The following is a 20,371-nucleotide window of genomic DNA, read 5'->3' on the forward strand; positions in this document are numbered from 1 at the left end:
AAATTAGCAACAGAAGCATTTTTGACACTTTTTGCGATCCTGTTGTAGAATCGTATACATTGCCCTACAAAAGACTTTTTGCTGATTCTATGCAGTAGGTACACGACATAGGTAGGTTACAACGTATAAAATAAATAAACGTAAAATAATAATCTACATATTTAAAAGTTAAATAAATATAAAATAACAACAAATCAAATTGTACTGAATTCGAGTAGGATGTTATAAGTACTTTTGAATTGCCATTTTACAAACAATATTAAATACCACTAAGATTATCACACACGGTGACACAAGGTGTTCTGACAAAGTTCACAGCCAGGTGGACTATTAAACAGTCTGCCTTCCTAACAAACTAAAGTTAAAAATCTTTGTGTTTAGATTTTTAAAGGCCATTTAACCAAACATTCAACCAGCTACGCGATAAATTGTTTATATAATCATAGCAGCCTTATATACAGTTCTACTTCATTCCAGCCAAAATTTATCGCCTGTGTGGTCAGCCTTAATATTAAAATAATAGCACGTAGCCTCAACTTGCTGCCAGACAGCAGTTTTATTACCAAGTACTTCTGAATTATTAATTTATACACCGTTAAATAACGAAGGCTGTAAACGTTGCGAATGGAATGAGCTCGAAGGAAATTTGTTGTTTTGGCATTATCGTTAACGAATCAAAATTAAAGTACTCTTTATTCGAGTGGTGTTATGAAATCATTTTTGAAATGTCATGTGTTGTATTAAAGCTACCACCTGTTCGGAAAGTAGATTATAATCAGTAGTTACTCTTTTTTACTATAAAAAAAAGTACCATTAAATGTTTATATATCCTGCCCAGAAATCAATAAATACTAAGTTCAAACTTACCCCAATGATTCATACTCGTATTTCTTACATCAGAACATAGTACGCTTACATTTTAGGTAGAGTTATTCGAGAGGAAGGTTTTTATATATGGACAATACAGTAAAGAAAAACTGATATTTTTAAAGTTTATGTGATGTCGTAAATTATGGTATACGTCTATCTCTTAGGGATAATAACCATGATGAATACGAGAATAATGGCTGTTTTTTCGAAATGATTTAAACCAATAGAGCGTTAATCCTTATCTAATTAAGTACCTTAAATATTCTGTGCTTTTAACATAGATCAAAATGGTCCATTACAGAATGTAATTTAAAAGCAGTCTATAAATCTCCCATTGCTCAGATTAGATATCTTCTTCTTGGAGAAGAATCAGTTCGCACTCCACGCTGCTCCAAAACTGGTTGGCAGATATAAATGGGACAGATTTACATCTGATGCATGCGAATTTTGTCACGTACGAGGCCAATGATAAACACAAATTAAGCGAATGAATATTCAGCGTTGCGTGACTTCGAACCCACAAACATCGATAAAGATTTACGTGATTTACCAATGCGCCACCTCGGTTCTCGTATTATATGTACAGTGTTATAACATGTATAATATATTAATCACTATCCTGAACAAACAAAGCCTCGGGCTTGTAAGTAATTGTTTAATTCATAAAGTCGGTGACCTGACCTTAACCACAATTTTATGTTGATGGAATATTTTAACGGCAGTTTTATGTAATACGATTTGAAGGTACGTTTTTGTTGTACAGGTATTTTTTTTACGATTTCCAAATCATCAGATTATAATAAAACTTGGATTAGTCTAAAGGTTTCTGGCTAAATAAAATATCTTGGTTTGTTTGTTCTTTAGTGTAATTATTCTATCCGCTATCCGCTCCGGTTACCGAGTTCGTAATAATATTACTCTTCATGGACCACATGATAGGATTTTACCCAAAAATCTTCCTGTACAACATTTTAATCAATGATTCTTCTTTTCAATATAAAAAGAAACCTTGATAAAACTACATATGTCTATACGTAAGGCTTAACAGAAACTGGTTCTCGCTCAGTCATTGCTTTGTCACGGTAGCAAAAGCAATCCTGTGACCAGTGACAGATGGTACCGATGGTTTTTTAACAGTTATCTCGGTAAAGTAGTAAAGTAAAGTAACAGCCTGTAAATTACCCACTGCTGGACTAAGGGCTCCTCTCCCATTAAGGAGAGGAGAAGACGTATTCCACTGCGCTGTTCCAATGCGTGTTGGTGGAATGCACATGTGCCAGAATTTTGATGCAAAAGACACATGCAGGTTTCCTCACGATGTTTTCCTTCACCGCCGAGCACGAGATGAATTATAAACACAAATTAAGTACATATATATATAGTGGTGCTTGCCTGGGTTTGAACCCGAAATCATCGGTTAAGATGCACGCGTTCTAACCACTGGGCCATCTCGGCTCTCGTATCTCTCATATCTCTATCTTGGTGTTACAGAGAAATATTCATGCGGGAAATCGCGTAACATTTGTTGTCAGTGTCTCATACAAGGCCTGTCAACGTTCCTGGAGAACCAATGTCCATGAGGTCTCTTACCATCATAGAGATTCCTCTTAGTAAGAGAAGGAACGTCGATCGTGGTGAAGGTTACTAAGTTCCTAAATGTGTTTACGTTTGCAGATTCTTTCTCTTAAAGATATCATTATTCATCGTTATAAAAACTCATCGTCCTACATGTCTTCTTCTTCCATACTTCTCTAGCTGACGTCATCTCACCAGTGACATTCCTTCCAGGGAGGGTCGTTCCCTTCTTCGATATCCATCCATATTCAAGTATAATAATTTAACTATATAAACTATCTTGACTTATCAATCATTTTTACTAGATTTGCGGCATTTTTACCTCAAAAATGTTAGCTACTTGCGGTGTAAATTAATATAACAATAAAGCAAGTCATCATAATATATATGTCTTATTTTGTCTGGTTACCATATGCATAATATAGCAAAATATCAGATTCTGTATTAATATGATGAGCGTGAATGTATATCGGAAATTATTTTTCAATTTTATCGAGAGATCGGTTTTATAATATTTTGCCGAAATGTACCAATAATTTTTCGATTACTTACGCCAATGGAGTTCATAGCCATATTAATTAATATCTTATCAATATTAAATATGTACCTTATTATATTAATTAGCAGTTATGTATTGGAATATTGACCGGATCTCTTTGCAATGTACGTTAATAGAATAAAGTTTTCTAAAACTTTTCTAAATGTATTTCACAGGGATAAATATTAGGTCCTATTTTATTAATAGTATATGTCAATGATCTTCTATTATATATCAGATATTTATTTTATGTTTAAGTATTTATATTGAATATTAACTTAGATTGTCACAACACATCATAGATACAAAATCTAAATCAAATAAACTTTATTCAAGTAGGCTTTTACAAGCACTTTTGAATCGTCATTTTACAATTAAGTGAAGCTCCCACCGGTTCGGACAGTAGATTCTAACTAGAAGAACTAAAAAACCCAGTAATGACACTTTTTTCAACGTTTAAAAAATACAACGTCATGTTAATTAAATACAATTATTTAAATTAATATATCCTGCTTGGAAGTCAACAGGTATTAATTCCACGCTTTTATATCATCTATTAAATCTTGTATCGAATAATATGCTTTTTCTACCAATGTATTTTTTACAAACGATTTAAATTTACTATACGGCAAAGTTAAAAATGTCCGCAATGGATACCTTGCCCCAAGAAGGATTTATTGTCTTTGTGGAGTCGGAAACTTGGCATTATAAGCTTATCCTTACTCCTAGTGCACATACAATGATTATCACTGATTTTATCAAAGTGATCAATGCTACTGTGAATATATGTACATAATATTGTTGTACCATTGAAAATCTGCTTTGGACTTTTAGAAACCAACTTGGAAGCAGAATGGTACACCTACTACTGTCATTGCTATCACGTGTGGTTTTTATATATTTTTCCTTTTCTGTTGTTTTAGTTTTGTAAATTAAGTAGTATTATTCTTTTTAATTAATTGTGCTGTGTCCTAAATAAACATTTATTTCTTTCCTTGTCTGTCTCTCTCTTTCTTTCTTTCTATTTACAGTAACCGCTAACCCGCATTTCAACGTGGTGGAAGGTGACACACCTAATTAAAAAGATAGAAACCTTCCTCTTTATGGCAAAATAAAGCCCATTATTTTAAATTAAATCTATACTTATAATAAATCTGTAGAGAGGCCATTTCTGTACATGAAATTTATTTAAAAAAAACTATCAAGGGATGATAAGGGATCGCTACTGGTGCCAAAAATGCAATCAGTAAAATTTTTGTCTGTCTGTCTGTCTGTCTGTCTGTCTGTCTGTCTGTATATTCGTTATAGAAACAAAAACTACTCGACGGATTTAAACGAAATTTGGCACAATTATTCTTCCTACTCCTGGGCAGGTTATAGTATACTTTTCATTACGCTACGATCAATAGGAGTAGAGCAGTGAAGGGAAATATTGGGAAAACGGGAGAAGTTACTCCATTTTTTAAGCTTCCGTCGCGTGTGCAGCCTTAATGGTTAAAGCTACATAGAAATCATGTACGACACAAATGTTCTTAAATTATTATATAAAAATAAATTCCTCGACAGCATATGTCTATCTTTCATAGTTGACTCACAATAACACGTGAAACTTCCGGAAGCTTAGCAATTCGGCGCTTTCTGACTATATTTGTCTACTCTTACGTTTACAATACTCTCACTCATCCCTAATTACAAAAGTTCACATTATTACCTATTCAATAAAAAAAAGAATCATGTAAATCGGTGTAGAAACACCAAAGTTATACATGAAATACGCTATAAGTCATCGCGCGTGAATACAGAATCATGCCATAAGGATTATTTTTGTGTATCGGTTGCCGCGTTCGACGCGCTACGCCGCGGGAGGTATAAAAAGGCGGCGGGTCCGCGCGCGAGCTCCCCACCGATTTCGTTCTGAGCCGAGGTGCGATCTCATAGGAGACACCCTCAGGACGAACTTAGTTTTAATTTAGTTTTAATTTAGAGCCCCGCGCTCAACCTCAGGGCAGGGGAAATTAGTTCTCGCCCGAAAGTCAGGTGACGCTGTGAAGGCCAGTAGGGCCAACAGCAATACACAACACAAAAAAAAAAAAAAGCGCGCGAGCTTCATACAATATTTGGCTGTTGATGCGAATAGACGTTTAGAGTGTTCGACCTTATTGACAGACAATAATTGTTATTTACCAACCGTGCTTTTCAGCGCGACTTTTAGTCTAAGCATATTATTAGTTAAAATTTTATTTCTTTATAAGTGAAGTAGTAGTAGGTACGCATTTTAGTTATTGTGGTAGTGTTTAATTATATTAATAGTTTATTTTCGTAATTATCATATAATAATAATTATTACTATATAAGTATATCATATAATTATTACTATATATGTAAGTAGTGTTTAATTATATACCATATTTAGTTATTATATAATATTAATAGGTTTCGTAAGTGTAAGGTAGCTTTGGTTACTGTTGATTGAAAATACACAATGCCACCTAAAAAAAGACCATCTTTATCTCGAAATTCGAGAGATGCTAAGAGGATGAGAAATGCGCGTTCTCAAGAATCGGCAGAGGAAAGAGCACATCGGTTAAACTCTATGAGAGTTAGTGCCTCAACTTCTCGAGCCAATGAAAGCTCTTCAGAGAGAGAGATGCGATTAGCAGCTGACAGAGAGAGACGATCTACATCACGGGCGTCTCAAAGCTTTTCTCAACGAGAGCTGAGGCTTACCATTGACCGAGAACAACATGTGTTATCCCGAGCAGCTGAAACTGCTTCACAGCGAGAATTGCGTCTCACAGTTGACCGCGAACGACAAACTTTATCTCGCGAGTCTGAAACATTTACTGAAAGGGAATTACGTCTCACAGCTGACCGCGAACGGCATGCATTATCTCGCGAGTCAGAAACCTTCACTGAGAGGGAATTGCGTCTCACAGCTGACCGCGAACGGCATGCATTATCTCGCGAGTCAGAAACCTTCACTGAGAGGGAATTGCGTCTCACAGCTGACCGCGAACGTCATATATTGTCTCGCGAGTCAGAAACCTTCACTGAGAGGGAATTGCGTCTCACAGCTGACCGCGAACGTCATATATTGTCTCGCGAGTCAGAAACCTCCACTGAGAGGGAATTGCGTCTCACAGCTGACCGCGAACGTCATATTTTATCTCGAGAATCTGAAACTTTTACTCAATATAAAGACCGTTTGACAAGTGATAGGGTGCACCACAATATTATTAGATCTCTCGAACGGACGAACAGCGAGAGGCCCGTCTTACTGCAGACAGATTTCGACATAGTCTTAATAACTTAGATGTATACATAGAAGACCAACCTAGAAATACGGTGGCATGGTCCGACAAATATAAAAGTGGGTTTGCTTATAACCTCACAATTGATTACAAATCATCTTCTGTAATAGGCGATATGAACGTGGTATGTTCTTTTTGTAATGCTTCAAAGTGGAGTAAGGAGTCGGCTGGTTTCTGTTGTTCTGGAGGCGAAATAAATTTGCCTTCATTCGAAGACCCACCGGAACCTTTGAAATCACTACTTTTGGGGGAACATGTGCAATCTAAACAGTTTTTAGACAACATTCGCACTTATAATAGTGCATTTTAGATGACATCCTTTGGTGCGCAACAAATCTCCGAAGGTCCTTTCATGCCTACTTTTAAGATACAAGGTCAAGTTTACCATTTGATAGGATCTCTTTTGCCTGAAGACCAACCTAAGTTTCTTCAAATATATTTTGTATCCGACTACGACGAACAGTCGAATATAAGAAATCAATATTTCCCGAATTTAAATGCTGAACTCATTTCACAACTTCAGAACATGTTGCATCAGGTTAATTCGTATGTATGCAGTTTTAAATCGGCATTAGAAGCTCTTCCTGGAGATCATGATAACAATTATAAAATTGTTATAAATGCCGATAGGCGTCCAACGCAGGAGCACCCTGGGCGTTACAATGCTCCATCCACGAATGAAGTTGCTGTGGTATTGGTCGACCAGGAATGTAATAGGCGTGATATCGTTATCCGTTCTAGAGACAATCGTTTGCAACGTATTTACGAAACCCACAGAGCTTACGACAGTTTGCAATATCCTTTGATATATTGTCGAGGGGAAGATGGTTATAATTTTGCTTTATACCAAACTGATCCGCGTACAGGCGCACCTATTTATAATAAAAAGATTTCATGCCTTCAATTTTACTGTTACCACTTGCAAGTAAGACGGAATAGGTTTGTATACTTGCAACGTTTTCGTGGCTTATTCAATCAGTTTATTGTAGACATGTACGCAAAAATTGAAACCGAAAGATTAGTTTACATACGATCTAATCAAAGGCAGCTGCGCGCTGAAGAATACGTACACCTTCGCGACGCCATGCAGCAAGATAATGATACGGTGAATATGGGCCGTTTAGTTATTTTGCCCTCTTCTTTTACTGGTGGTCCACGCTACATGCACGAACGTACTCAAGATGCTTTTTGTTACGTGAGAAAATATGGACGTCCCGACTTATTTATTACTGTAACTACCAATCCTAAGTGGGATGAAATCACTCGGGAGCTTCTTGAGGGTCAAGCACCGCATGACCGTCATGATATCATCGCAAGAGTTTTTCATTTAAAATTAAAATCAATGATAGATCTACTTACCAAAGATAACATTTTTGGAGAAGTATTATGTTACATGTATAGTGTTGAATGGCAAAAACGCGGCTTACCCCACGCACATATCCTGGTTTGGTTAAAAGATAAGGTTCGACCTAATGATGTAGACAGTTTAATCAGTGCTGAAATTCCAAGTCCGATTGCAGATCCTGAGTTATACGACATTGTTAAATCTCATATGATACATGGTCCATGTGGTGTATTTAACGGAAATTCTCCTTGCATGCAAGACGGTCGTTGCACTAAAAGATATCCAAAAGCCTTAGTGGATGAAACTGTAACAGGACATGATGGATACCCATTATATCGTCGCCGTTCAAGAGATACTGGTGGTTTCACTGTTGAAAAGCGAGTATCTGGACAACAGGTTATTTTAGACAATAGGTGGGTCGTTCCGTATTCTCCAGTCCAGTCCATTTCAAGCTCACATAAATGTTGAAATGTGTAATAGTGTAGAGTCAATAAAATATATTTGTAAGTACATTAATAAGGGCAGTGACCAAGCTACATTTGCTTTGAGAAATGAACATGATGAAGTTACAAGATATCAGTCAGGCAGATATATAAGTTCTTCAGAAGCTGTGTGGCGGATCTTAAGTTTCAACATTCATGAAAGATTTCCACCTGTGACTCATCTGGATGTTCATCTTGAAGGTGGTCAACGTATATATTTCAACGCCGAAAATGTCACAGAACGGTTAGAGAACCCTAGACAAACAACTTTATTAGCATTCTTTCGACTTTGCCAACCTGATGATTTTGCAAAATCTCTTTTATATGAGGAAGTTCCATCGTATTATACCTACGATAAGCAACGAGGTGTCTTTAATCGAAGACGCCGTGGCAGGCCTGTAGATGGTGAGTCAGGTATTTTCAAAGAACATGTTCTTGGCAGAGTATACGCCGTTCATCCTAACAACGCTGAGTGTTTCTATTTGCGATTATTATTACATACTGTGCGAGGACCAACCTCATTTATAGATTTGAGAAATGTAGACGATGTTGTTTTTCCCACTTATCATGCAGCTTGCCAAGCGCGTCATTTGCTAGAAAATGATCAGCATTGGGATGACGCTTTAGCAGAATCCTGTGTTAGTGATAATCCAAGACGGTTACGTAATTTATTTGTAACATTACTCACATTTTGTAATTTGTCAGATGCTGTACAATTATGGGAAAAATATAAAAACAAATTTTCAGAAGACTTTCTTAGAAATATATCTAACAACGATGAAGGCACAACTAATGATAATTTCCGTGATCTTGCCATAAATCAGTGCTTATTAGCTCTTCAGGATGAGTTAACAGCAGTTGGCGGTAAATCACTATGTGAATATGGTTTGCCAACACCAACCTCAGTCGGAGAAGTAACTAATAGGGAATATTCCGCAGAGATTAGCTACAACTTAATGGAACTGCTGACAACATTAGAAAACGGTATCCCAATAATGACTGCAGAACAACGTTCAGTTTATGATCGCGTGTGCAGAAGTGTCCAAAATAATTTGGGAACAATATGGTTTTTAGATGCACCTGGAGGAACTGGAAAGACCTTTTTGACTAAATTAATATTGGCTTATGTTCGAAATCAACGTAAAATAGCTCTTGCCGTAGCTTCATCCGGGATAGCTGCAACATTGCTACCAGGAGGTAAAACGGCTCACACAATGTTCAAAATACCAATTGATTTAGATTGCACGGAAAGTCCAACCTGTAGTATTTCAAGAAATAGTGACAAAGCTAAGGTATTACGCGAGTGTAATTTAATCATATGGGATGAATGTACGATGGCCCATCGAAAAGCAGTAGAAGCAGTAGATAGAACTTTAAGGGATATAAGACAAAATGATCGACCAATGGGCGGTATCACGGTTTTTTGTTATTTTGTGGTGATTTCCGACAAACCTTACCGGTAATACCACGGGGAACCCGAGCTGATGAGGTTAGGGGCTTGCCTGAAAAGCTCTTATTTGTGGCGTGATATACAGTCGGTGCATTTGACTATAAACATGCGAGTGAGAACTGGAGATAACCCGGATGATAGTCAATTTTCTGATACATTATTAAAGATTGGTGAAGGTACCTATCCACAACTACACCAAGGAAAACTTATTCTGACGCCTGAATTATGTTGTATAGTGCAATCTCAATCACATCTTATATCGTCAGTTTACGGTGACGTAACAAATATATTGAATAGGGACAATTCTTGGCTATGCGAAAGATCTATTTTAACTCCTCGCAATGATCAGGCAACTGAGATTAATAACAAAATACTGTCGAACATACAGGGGGAAAGCAAAGTTTATAGATCAATAAATAGAATGGTCGATGAACAAGAAACTATTAATTACCCGATAGAATTTTTAAATTCTTTAAATATGCCCGGACTTCCTTCTCACGAAATTTGTTTAAAAATTGGCATTCCGATTATTCTACTCCGAAATTTAAGACCACCAAAACTTTGCAATGGAACTCGACTAAAAGTAACCCAGTTGCAACAAAATATAATCGAGGCTCAAATTTTAACAGGTTGCGGTGCAGGAGAAACCGTCTTTATTCCCAGAATACCCTTAATACCAAATAATTTTCCATTCCAATTTAAAAGGACGCAATTCCCAGTTTCGGTGTGTTATGCAATGACAATTAATAAGGCTCAAGGGCAGACTTTTCATGTTGCCGGAGTAGATCTCGGTGTCAGTTGTTTCTCTCATGGTCAGTTATACGTTGCTCTTTCCCGTGTTAGCAGTTCTAGAAATCTTTATGTTCACGTGCCGGACGGGTCAACTTTCAATATAGTTTACCCGGAAGCTTTGCGCTAAAGTATTTTGGTTCTATAGGTACTTAAGCCCCATGTGAACGTGATGAAAATAATATTACCAATACATTTTAATTTAATAACACACAAGGAGTTACACGTTGACGAAGTCACAGGCACAGCTATCTATACTTTTCTGCCGGAAGTCACTATTCCACGCGGACGAAGTCGCGGGCAAAAGCTAGTACTAAATATTATGTTGTGTACGAATACAAGTCTCAATAGAGCAGATAATAGTTTATCACGAAATAGATTTAATTAATGAATTATACTAAAAAAAAGAACAATAAATCTTTGCGAAATTGAGCCTTATTGATAGCAGTTAATAAGTAGTCATTGAACTGAACTGAGCTCAAAACGAACAATTACATAGTATCGATTCCAATATCGCGTTTCAATGATGGATTTTCAACGTTTTAAAGTGTATCGCGAGCTAATATGAATTTAATTGCATATTCTTGTTCATTTCAATATAACACTCTAGTGCCGCATTTGTTTAGTGACTTGATATACCGGTGTTTGGGTTCAAATCCAGATGATCCAGGAATCCAGAGATTTACTTGATGGTAGGGCTTTGTGCAAGCCACTCAATAGATAGTCTACCGCTAAACAACAGTGCTTGGTATTGTTGTGTTGAGTGAGCCAGTGTAGCTACAGGCAAAAGGAACATAACATCTACTAAGATGTTATGTTATAGGGAACTAACCCTAGGTTGGTGGCGTAGTGGCGATGAAAGGAATGGTTACAGATTCTTAAGGCGCTATTGTCTAGGGGCGGTGGTGACCACTTACCATCAGGTGGCCCATATGCTCGTCCACCATAAAAATGTGCTCTTAAGTAAGCGTTCATTGAATATCACGGCTCTGGAAAACCATGTCCACCATTAGGCCTACGAATATTTTTTTCTTAAGGTCATTATTGCTACTCTGGATTTTTATCAAGTCGTATAAGTTTGCCATTTCATCAGACTTAAAAGACCTTTGTGAATCCGTGCTGTACTTAGTCCACAAACCTTTTTTTTTTTGTCCTTAGTTCATAATTTCCCTCGCGTTTAAGGCTAGAAAGAGTCGAGATGGCCCAGTGGTTAGAACGCGTGCATCTTAACCGATGATTGCGGGTTCAAACCCAGGCAAGCACCGCTGATTCATGTGCTTAATTTGTCTTTATAATTCATCTCGTGCTCAGCGCTGAAGGAAAACATCGAGAGGAAACCTGCATGTGACAAATTTCATAGAAATTCTGCCACATGTGTATTCCACCATTCTCCTTATAGGGGGAGGAGGCGTTTAGCCCAGCAGTGGGAATTTACAGGCTTTGAGAAAGGCCATTGAAATTGTTAGGAGGATATAATTAAAAATTAATAATTAAAAAAGCAAGCCTGAACTTTTATCGGTAAGTAAAAAACACTAAAACGACAGAATGTCATATCCGATTTTGACTGCACTAATATAAGATATGATCAAGGTATTAAAAGAGCCTAAAAGAATTAAGTCAAAAATTGAGATTTTTTTTTTCTATCAGGTATTTGTTTAGTTCATCTCGCCCAATAAATACTTCTTTTATCTCTATTACCAGAAATGAAGCAATCTTTAACATTGAATCTATTACGCCCTTATTTTTATACAAACTTGAAGTAGTGAACCCTCAGAACAAAACACTTATTTTTAAACAATCGTATAAAATATTTACTTCTGAATGTTATATGTTTAAAATGAATCAGTAAACGGACTTAATTAATGAAACGGAAACTGCAGTAAAAATGAACAACTCAGTTAGATTTTGTCGTGAACAATTTTACTTTATAAAAATAAAAATGCATTTCAAAACTATATTTTTTATTCACAGAATGGTGGGGCGCGCGTACATTCTGCTGTGATACGGACGAGTGTAATGGCGCCTTCACACGGAGTCCCATTATCGCACTGATCATCACGGCACTCGCGATCGCGGTCGGACGCTGACCGCATTAGTAATGTATACTAGAATACATATTATGTTCTGTTTCGTGTAAAGTTATACAGTTAATTTCATTAGCGCATTTATTGTATGTTTTAATAAATAATTCAAACAGAATCAATCAATAAAACACGCACGTAATATTTCTTGAATTTAACTTTAGGTGTCAAGAAGTACAATATATAACGCCGAACATTTTTATTATATTAAATTTTTTCTTCATTAATGTTACAAAAAATTTTGCTTGTTATTAGGTGAACATAATTTTATATAAAATTCAGTATTTACATCTATAAGTAGATCTAGATATTGAGCCTAGGAAATCCTGAGATTAAATTAGATACATAGTTCAAGATATTATTATTATTTGTATATGATTACACTGTATTAAATATGTATTAAAAATATTGATAAGAAATAAACAATACACTTTATCGTTCAGGATTAATCTTGACACAAGATCTTGAAGTTTTTAATTCGCAGCAAAATTTTAACGTTTATTTTACGAAAAACAGAATTTGCTGGTTAAGGCTTAATAAAACCAACGTCTTTCAATAATGATAATAAGACTACAAAAATACATGAAGAATAAAATAAGATAAAATGGAAACATGCATATTTATGACATTCTGTGCAATTAAAGTAGTAAATTTTAACGAAATCATTCTTGAGTATGTTCTTCAGTTTCAAATTAACGTAGAACAATGGAATCTGACAAAATTAAAGTGCCCACTTGATAGCCACTAGATGGTAATGAAAACTTTATGCAAAAATTTAATTAACGACAAATAATAATTATATTAAATATATTATTTTATATGAAATAATAAATGTCAGTTATTAGAAAGAATGTTCTAGAATAACTCTATACCTAATGTTATATATCGTTAAGTTGGTAACTAAGCGCAAAGTCAATTAAGTCGGTAAGCCGACTTTCGAAATTCAGAAATCGATTTTAACTCGGAAAATTTTTAAAGCCACGCTTAGCTGTTTCTAAACTGTTTGAACTTCGAATTTGATTCAAACTCTGGGAAATGATAACTCATTAAGAGTATCTTTACCGAGTTGGATTATTTTAAATTTAGAAGCAATAGTTGCATTCATTTCATAACTAATTTATATATTGTTATTAAAAATTAAAATTTGAATTTCCAGTTATAAAGTATTAAAATTTTTCTCTACTATACTCATAGTTAGACGCATAATAAAACCTTAAAATTTTAATAAGCAATGTCCTCATTATATCCTTATTAATAATAATTATAGAAATATATGATTAATTTTAAACACATACATTATATTTTAGAATAATATACGTAGAAATAATTTTCATATTAGATATAATTACTTATGTTTTCAATATAATATAATAATATATAAACACTTTAAATGAAACGCTTTATAGATTTTATCACGATTGAACATCAAGAAAACTGAATTATTCTAAATTATCATTAAATATTATTATTAATTAGATTATAAGTAAATGAAGTTACTATAAGCAAAGCCTAGTGGCACACAGTATCCATCACATATAATAATTTTACGCTTATGTAGAACCATAACAAATTATTACTTGTATTTTTTTTAAACAGAAATGTTATAAAGGTCACATAAAAAATGCTTAAGTTTAATTTAATTGCTGTTATTATGAAGTTTCAAAAGATAGGGTTTTAGTTTTTAAAAACGCGCGTTTCTTGAATTGTGTGTGAAGCTGCTTTAATACGTTATGTGTAGTATGTGACCCGTTTATTTGCAACATGTTCGTGGAATTGTTTGATATATAAAATAGATGTTAGGATATCACTGATAATGACATAGCGTTATCGTATTATGTACAATTTTGTAAAACACCGCGCTGTTTTAAATTTTCGTTCCTAGCTAAATAAAGACCAATTTATCGATCATTATATAACTTTTTTTATTTAATTCTATACTTTTAATATTGTTATCTATCAACCGTTCAATCGTCAAACGGTTGAAGCTGGAGAGATTGTGACATTGTTTGTGAAGTCGATCATGTCGTGGAAGATAATTTTAAGAGAATGAAAGCTAGCAGTGATTGACATGTTATGACGTCATTTTCTTGTATTGGTATCTCTTTCTATTGAACGCCTCGAATTGAGGTGTAAAAGTAACAGACTCTATATATACAGGTCTCTACGGGGAGATTGTCTTTTATCGTAGAAAAGATTTGGTGGTTAAACTTGTTTCAGATTTCCATTTGATGTTTCCAACTTTAATTGAAATCTATACTCAGTACATATAGCAAAATAACATTTTTTACAATTTTTGACTGTCCGTTTGTTCCGGCTAATCTCTGGAACGGCTGGACCGATTTTGACGGGATTTTCATTGGCAGATAAGTGATATAATAAGGAGTAACTTAAGCTCAAATAATATATTTTTTTTGTTAAATTCAAACGCATACAAGGTCACGGGCACAGCTAGTGTTCAATAATATCTGCGATTACTATCCATTGAACAACTTTGTTTTAAAATAAATAGCAATAAATTAAAAGATAAGTTTATCACAGCAAAATCTGAGATTACAGTTGACTTATAAAATGACTTTTCTCTTAGCAAAGCAAGGAGAGGTAAGTGGACGATTAGATATTCACTTTTTTGACTTAATTCTCAATTTATTTTGCTTATGTTTGGATATTTTTATCTAAATTGATGATGATGGTTTTACTTCTTTTTGGTTCAGTGAGATTTTCAGGTAGTTGGATGGTGAAGAAAATGAGTGGATAGAAAAGTACAGGTTTGTTTACATCGGTAATAAAAGAGGCCTTCCTGTCCCTTCAGAGAGATGGTTTGGAGCTTATCCCACCACTTTAGAGCCAATAGTGAAAAATACCGTGGTGCAATATGCTTCAAACTTTGTCTTTACCTCTCCCTTCCACACAGGGTACCATTGAAAATCAGCGTTGGGTTCTTGGAACCTAACTTGGAAGGTGAATGGTACACCTTTAAGGACACGTTAATTATCATTGTTTTGTTGTAGATTAAGTTAGTCAGTGGGTATAATTAGTAAATTATATTTTTTAATTTTTGTTTTGTTTTTTTTTTAATTTTTTTGTTCTTTTTGTCTCGTGTCCTAATAAAAAAATCTTTCTTTTCTTTCTTTATAGGAAGAGGAGGCCTTAATCCAATACGAAATTGATAAGTAAAAATGTAATATATTTGGGCATACATATGGTGTTAGAAATATTAACTATATTTTAGATTGGTAACATGGACGCATTTTTACAACATCATTATTTATGGTCATTGTGGCATCTTACCACCAGGTGGCTTATTTGACTATCTACCTACGTGTACCTGTGTGTCGACATATTATAATATTGTGCCTATCTCACTCATACTGAAAAACCTCGATAATAAATAATGCCATTTGGCGTCAGCATAACTGATGAGTGAGTGGGTGTACAATTGTACACTCTAAGACGAGTTGCACGTAAGAAACTACACTTACATGTAAACTAATTACAAACTTGTTGTAACTAGTGTACGTGTACGCATAAACTTACTTGGTATTGTTTCTAAGTATTGCTGTTTGGGGATAATCTTCGCTTATAAGATCAAATCACTAACAAACTTCAACTTATTAATAATAACAGTTCAAGAGTACATATATATTTTATTATATAGGTGGCAAACGAGCAGGAGGTTCACCTGATGGAAAGTGACTACCACCGCCCATGGACATCTGCAACAACAGGGAGATTGCAGGTGCGTTGCCGGCCTTTAAAAAAGGTGTAGGCTCTTTTCTTGAAGACTCTCAAGTCGTATGGTAAGCTGGTTCCACAGAGTGGTTGTGCGAGGCAGAAAATGTCTTAAGCATCACGCTGATGTGGATTTTCGGAGGTCAAGGTGGTGCGGGTTACAATTGGTATTTTGAGATGTCCGAATGTAAAATTCAGGAGCCGGGATTAATACAAACAATCGTCGAAAATAAATAGGAATAAAAAATAAATGGAAAGGAATACAGAGCCTTATGTAAGAACTAGTATTTCTTAATACCAGTAATTGATGCCGGCCGCGCTCGCTTCATCATTCCGTAAGAAAGATTAATTGCATGTGGTATCGCGCGCCCTCTTGAGCTTAGATTCATTGTTTGTAAATACTTTAAGTTTACTTTAACCTTAGTTTTTTAATAAAGTAGCTGCACTTTATTAAAAAACTAAGGGGGTAATTCTGCTAATAGTTGTCACTTTATTACTACACATTAAATGTATTTTTTTTTATCAAAACGTTTTCCTTGTATAAACAAAAAAAAATATTCTGGTGCTATTCGGTCTAGTCAGCTAGACATAAAGTCACAGAAATAATCGTCAGAAAATATTAGAATTGCCCCTAGATAAGATTTCGCTTAGGTTTTGTTTTGTTAGTCGAGATGGCCCAGTGGTTAGAACGCGTGCATCTTAAACGATGATTGCGGGTTCAAACCCTGATTTATGTGCTTAATTTGTGTTTATAATTCATCTCGTGCTCAGCGTTGAAGGAAAACATCATGAGGAAACCTCCATGTGACAAATTTCATAGAAATTCTGCCACATGTGTAATCCATCAACCCGCATTGGAACAGCGTGGTGGAATATGTTCCAAACCTTCGCCTCAAAGGGAGAGGAGGCCTTTAGCCCAGCAGTGGGGATTTACAGGTTGTTGTTGTTGTTTGTTGTTGAGGTTTTGTGAGACTCGGAATCGGGAACGTGTCGTAATTGTTATAAATTAGTAGAATTACCCTCAGCTCATTAATAGCCCACAGCGAGGTAAGATCGTCTTTTTCCCTTAAGAAGACGTATTAAAGTTTTTTCACTGCGCCGCTTAAATTTATAGTCGCTGGGTTAAAACACTCGTTCTTTATTTTCTCTTTATACAGTTAGTGAGTTTATAAATATAGAAGTTATAAGAATAGTCTTAGTAGTTAAACGACTGTGTCTTGTATCTTTCTTATTCAAATGAAAAAGAAAAGTCAGGTGAGGGCTATTTTAATATTACAAACAGACACTCCAATTTTATTATATGTATATAGATATATATTTTGATGCAGCAAAAATAGCAAGAAAATTATTTTACGGTGTGATAAACTACTACAGGCGTTTACATTATACATTTCTCTATTTTTAAATGTTAAAAAAGAGTAACTACTGAGTTTCTTGCCGGTTCTTCTCGGTAGAATCTACTTTCCGAACCGGTGGCAGCTTCACTTGGTTGTAAGATGACGATTCAAAAGAACTTGTAAAAGCCTACTTGAATAAAGTTTATTTTGATTTGATTTGATTTATACAAAGAAACGATGGATGAATGAATGAGGGCAAAAAAAAAAACACACTTTAAAATTTTAATCCGTGGTAATATCTTCATTTTGTGTATATACGTTTATATTGATTGAATTTGAATGGATTCTATATATCAGGTTACCTTTCACCGTTTACCATACTCAGTTAACTCAATAACTCACAATTGAACTTTCGCAAGCTGTTAAACACTTAGTGAGTTTGGAATTGGTACGATAATTGAATTTCTAATTACGAGACGATGTTTTCAATGTTCACGTTTAGAAATCCGTTTAGCTATATTGTTTTAACTAGCTGTGCCCGCGACATAATACATCTTTGAATTTAACAAAAAAAAATACTGTAGCCTACGTTACTTCTTATAATATTGTTTGGTTTGGAACATATTTCACCACGCTGTTACTGTTTTTTCGCTGGATTTACCAGTCTTTGCATACATATTTGCACTGTTATAATATCCAATGTAAGTCTGCAGTGAGAATCGCCGCCGTGATGAAACCGATATAATTCTCATATTTAATTTATAGCTGCCATAAGGTTAAAACAATCATAATATGTAACATTTAATAAGTTACAATATCATCGTTCGTTATTGAACTACACTACACTGGTTACTGATATTTGTAGTTCACAAATCCGTGATAGCTCTGTTAATGCATACACATAAATAAAAAAAGAAAATAAAAAAAACGTCTTTTTATTTTGTGTTCTGTTTACAACTTAAATAAAGAGATTATTATTGTTTCCGCTGCCTATCCCTGAAACATTTCCATAATAAAAGTACAATTGAACTAAGAACCGCATGGCATGCATTTTCGACTCTACAAAGCAAGAGAGCACTCTGAAAGCGAGTGCCTCAAATTGTTTAATGTGAGAGAAAAGTATTCACGAAACGAATGAAATATACGGTATTTGTGTATTATATTCATGTATATATATGTTTTACAATTTATTTCGAATTATTTCTGCTCTGCTCCGTCATTTTGTGCTCTGTGATAATGCAATGTTTATAATTATTATGATGTTATGTTACTAATGTATTTCTATTTCAGCGTTTATGTATGTGAATTATGTATTACATTTTAATAGCGGTCTACATACTCTATTTTTAGTTTATTTGCGCTGTTGACGTCATAAACTATCGTTAATAAATTTTTTATGGTAGGTATTTTTGGTGGTAGGTCTATACACAAACTCGTGTTATAGGCACTCACTCATGAGATATTTTATCGCCACATAGCAGGACGCAGTATTGTTGTGTTCCGATTCGAAGGGTGTTCGCGCCTACGAATTTTATTTTAATAATATGTATATTATACATATATCTAAATTAATTTAATTTTAATTAACATTATTTTATCATATATAAAACCTTTTTACAATATTCAAAAAGAAAAATTAAGGTATAAAATCGAATGTCTGTGATCTTCTTTTGTTTTTTTTTATTCACTTACTAACTACTAATGACAACGAAACAATGTGTACTTATAGTGTAATGATATCAAGATAAAACTACTACTTTTAAAGCAATTTTTTGTACAATTAGGTTCGGACTTTACTGTCTATGTAATAGATGAAGGGTAAGTCAGTGTAACTGTACAATTGTTTAACATTCCTTGAGAATCAATGACGTATGTTGGTAAAAACTGAATTCGCAAGGAAATAAGTCGATCCAGCATTTCCGTCAGCAGTTCAAGTCTTGAAAATGTCAGATAGAACAAGATCACGTCAGAGGAATCACGAGATCCTGTAACTTACCTTTGTGGAGGCTTTGCGGTGTTCTCTCTGATCTGATCTGAGCTTTATAAATTTAAGCTCATGTTGTTATTCTGATAAACAAACTACGTATATTATTATACAGTTTCATTAAAATCTATTCAATAGATTATGTTTTAAACACTAACAAACAAATATAAGGGTTTTATCGTGATGTAAATGTATGATATAATAAATAAATATAAATATGAGACAACATCACATACATTACTCTGATCCCAATGTAAGTAGCTCAAGCACTTGTGTTATGGAAAATCAGAAGTAACGACGGTACCACAAACACTCAGACTCATGACAACATAGAAAACTAATGATTACATTGACTCAATCGAGAATCGAACCCGTGACCTCGGAGTGGCGTACCCATGAAAACCGGTGTATACTCCACTCGACCACGGAGGTCAATATTCATAAATATTGACGATCAATATCTATACTAATATATATATCTATATAAGTAGTGCTATTTATTTATTTATTTGAAACACCATCGGCATATTCACAATAACACATATGTAATAAAAGTACACGGACCAGTGCAGAGTGATACACCACTACAGGCATTTACAGCACTGTTAAATGAAATAAAAAGTAATACACTCTTAAATAATATTAAAAACTTAAGCTAGAACAAACATAGACTAATATGGGTTAAGGCCATATAAATAAAATACAGGCAATAAAAACAAAATAAATAATTATAAGCCCCTAAAAATGAAAGTATAATAACAACGTAGTAATGTACTACTCACTTACAGCTTATAATAAAGATTTCTTAAAACTAAATAAATTTTGGTGGTGGATGTCGATGTCATATCTGTTTATAGAATTGTAAGTTGTATACGGTGTA

The 20,371-nt window shown here is 34.5% G+C and overlaps 1 protein-coding gene across 1 annotated transcript in view; it reads left to right on the forward strand.

The window, feature by feature from the left end:
• The window catches only part of LOC124539914, a 120,607-nt gene extending 106,258 nt beyond the window's left edge, over positions 1–14,349 (forward strand). Inside the window, exon 4 of the mRNA XM_047117287.1 lies at positions 12,332–14,349. Within this exon, the coding sequence (XP_046973243.1) occupies positions 12,332–12,447 (116 nt within the window). The 3' untranslated portion in view covers positions 12,448–14,349. The remainder of the gene's footprint in view (positions 1–12,331) is intronic.
• Positions 14,350–20,371: the final 6,022 nt, after the last annotated feature.

The sequence above is a fragment of the Vanessa cardui genome, chromosome 23 (genome assembly GCF_905220365.1).
Source record: "Vanessa cardui chromosome 23, ilVanCard2.1, whole genome shotgun sequence".
NCBI lineage: Eukaryota > Metazoa > Arthropoda > Insecta > Lepidoptera > Nymphalidae > Vanessa > Vanessa cardui.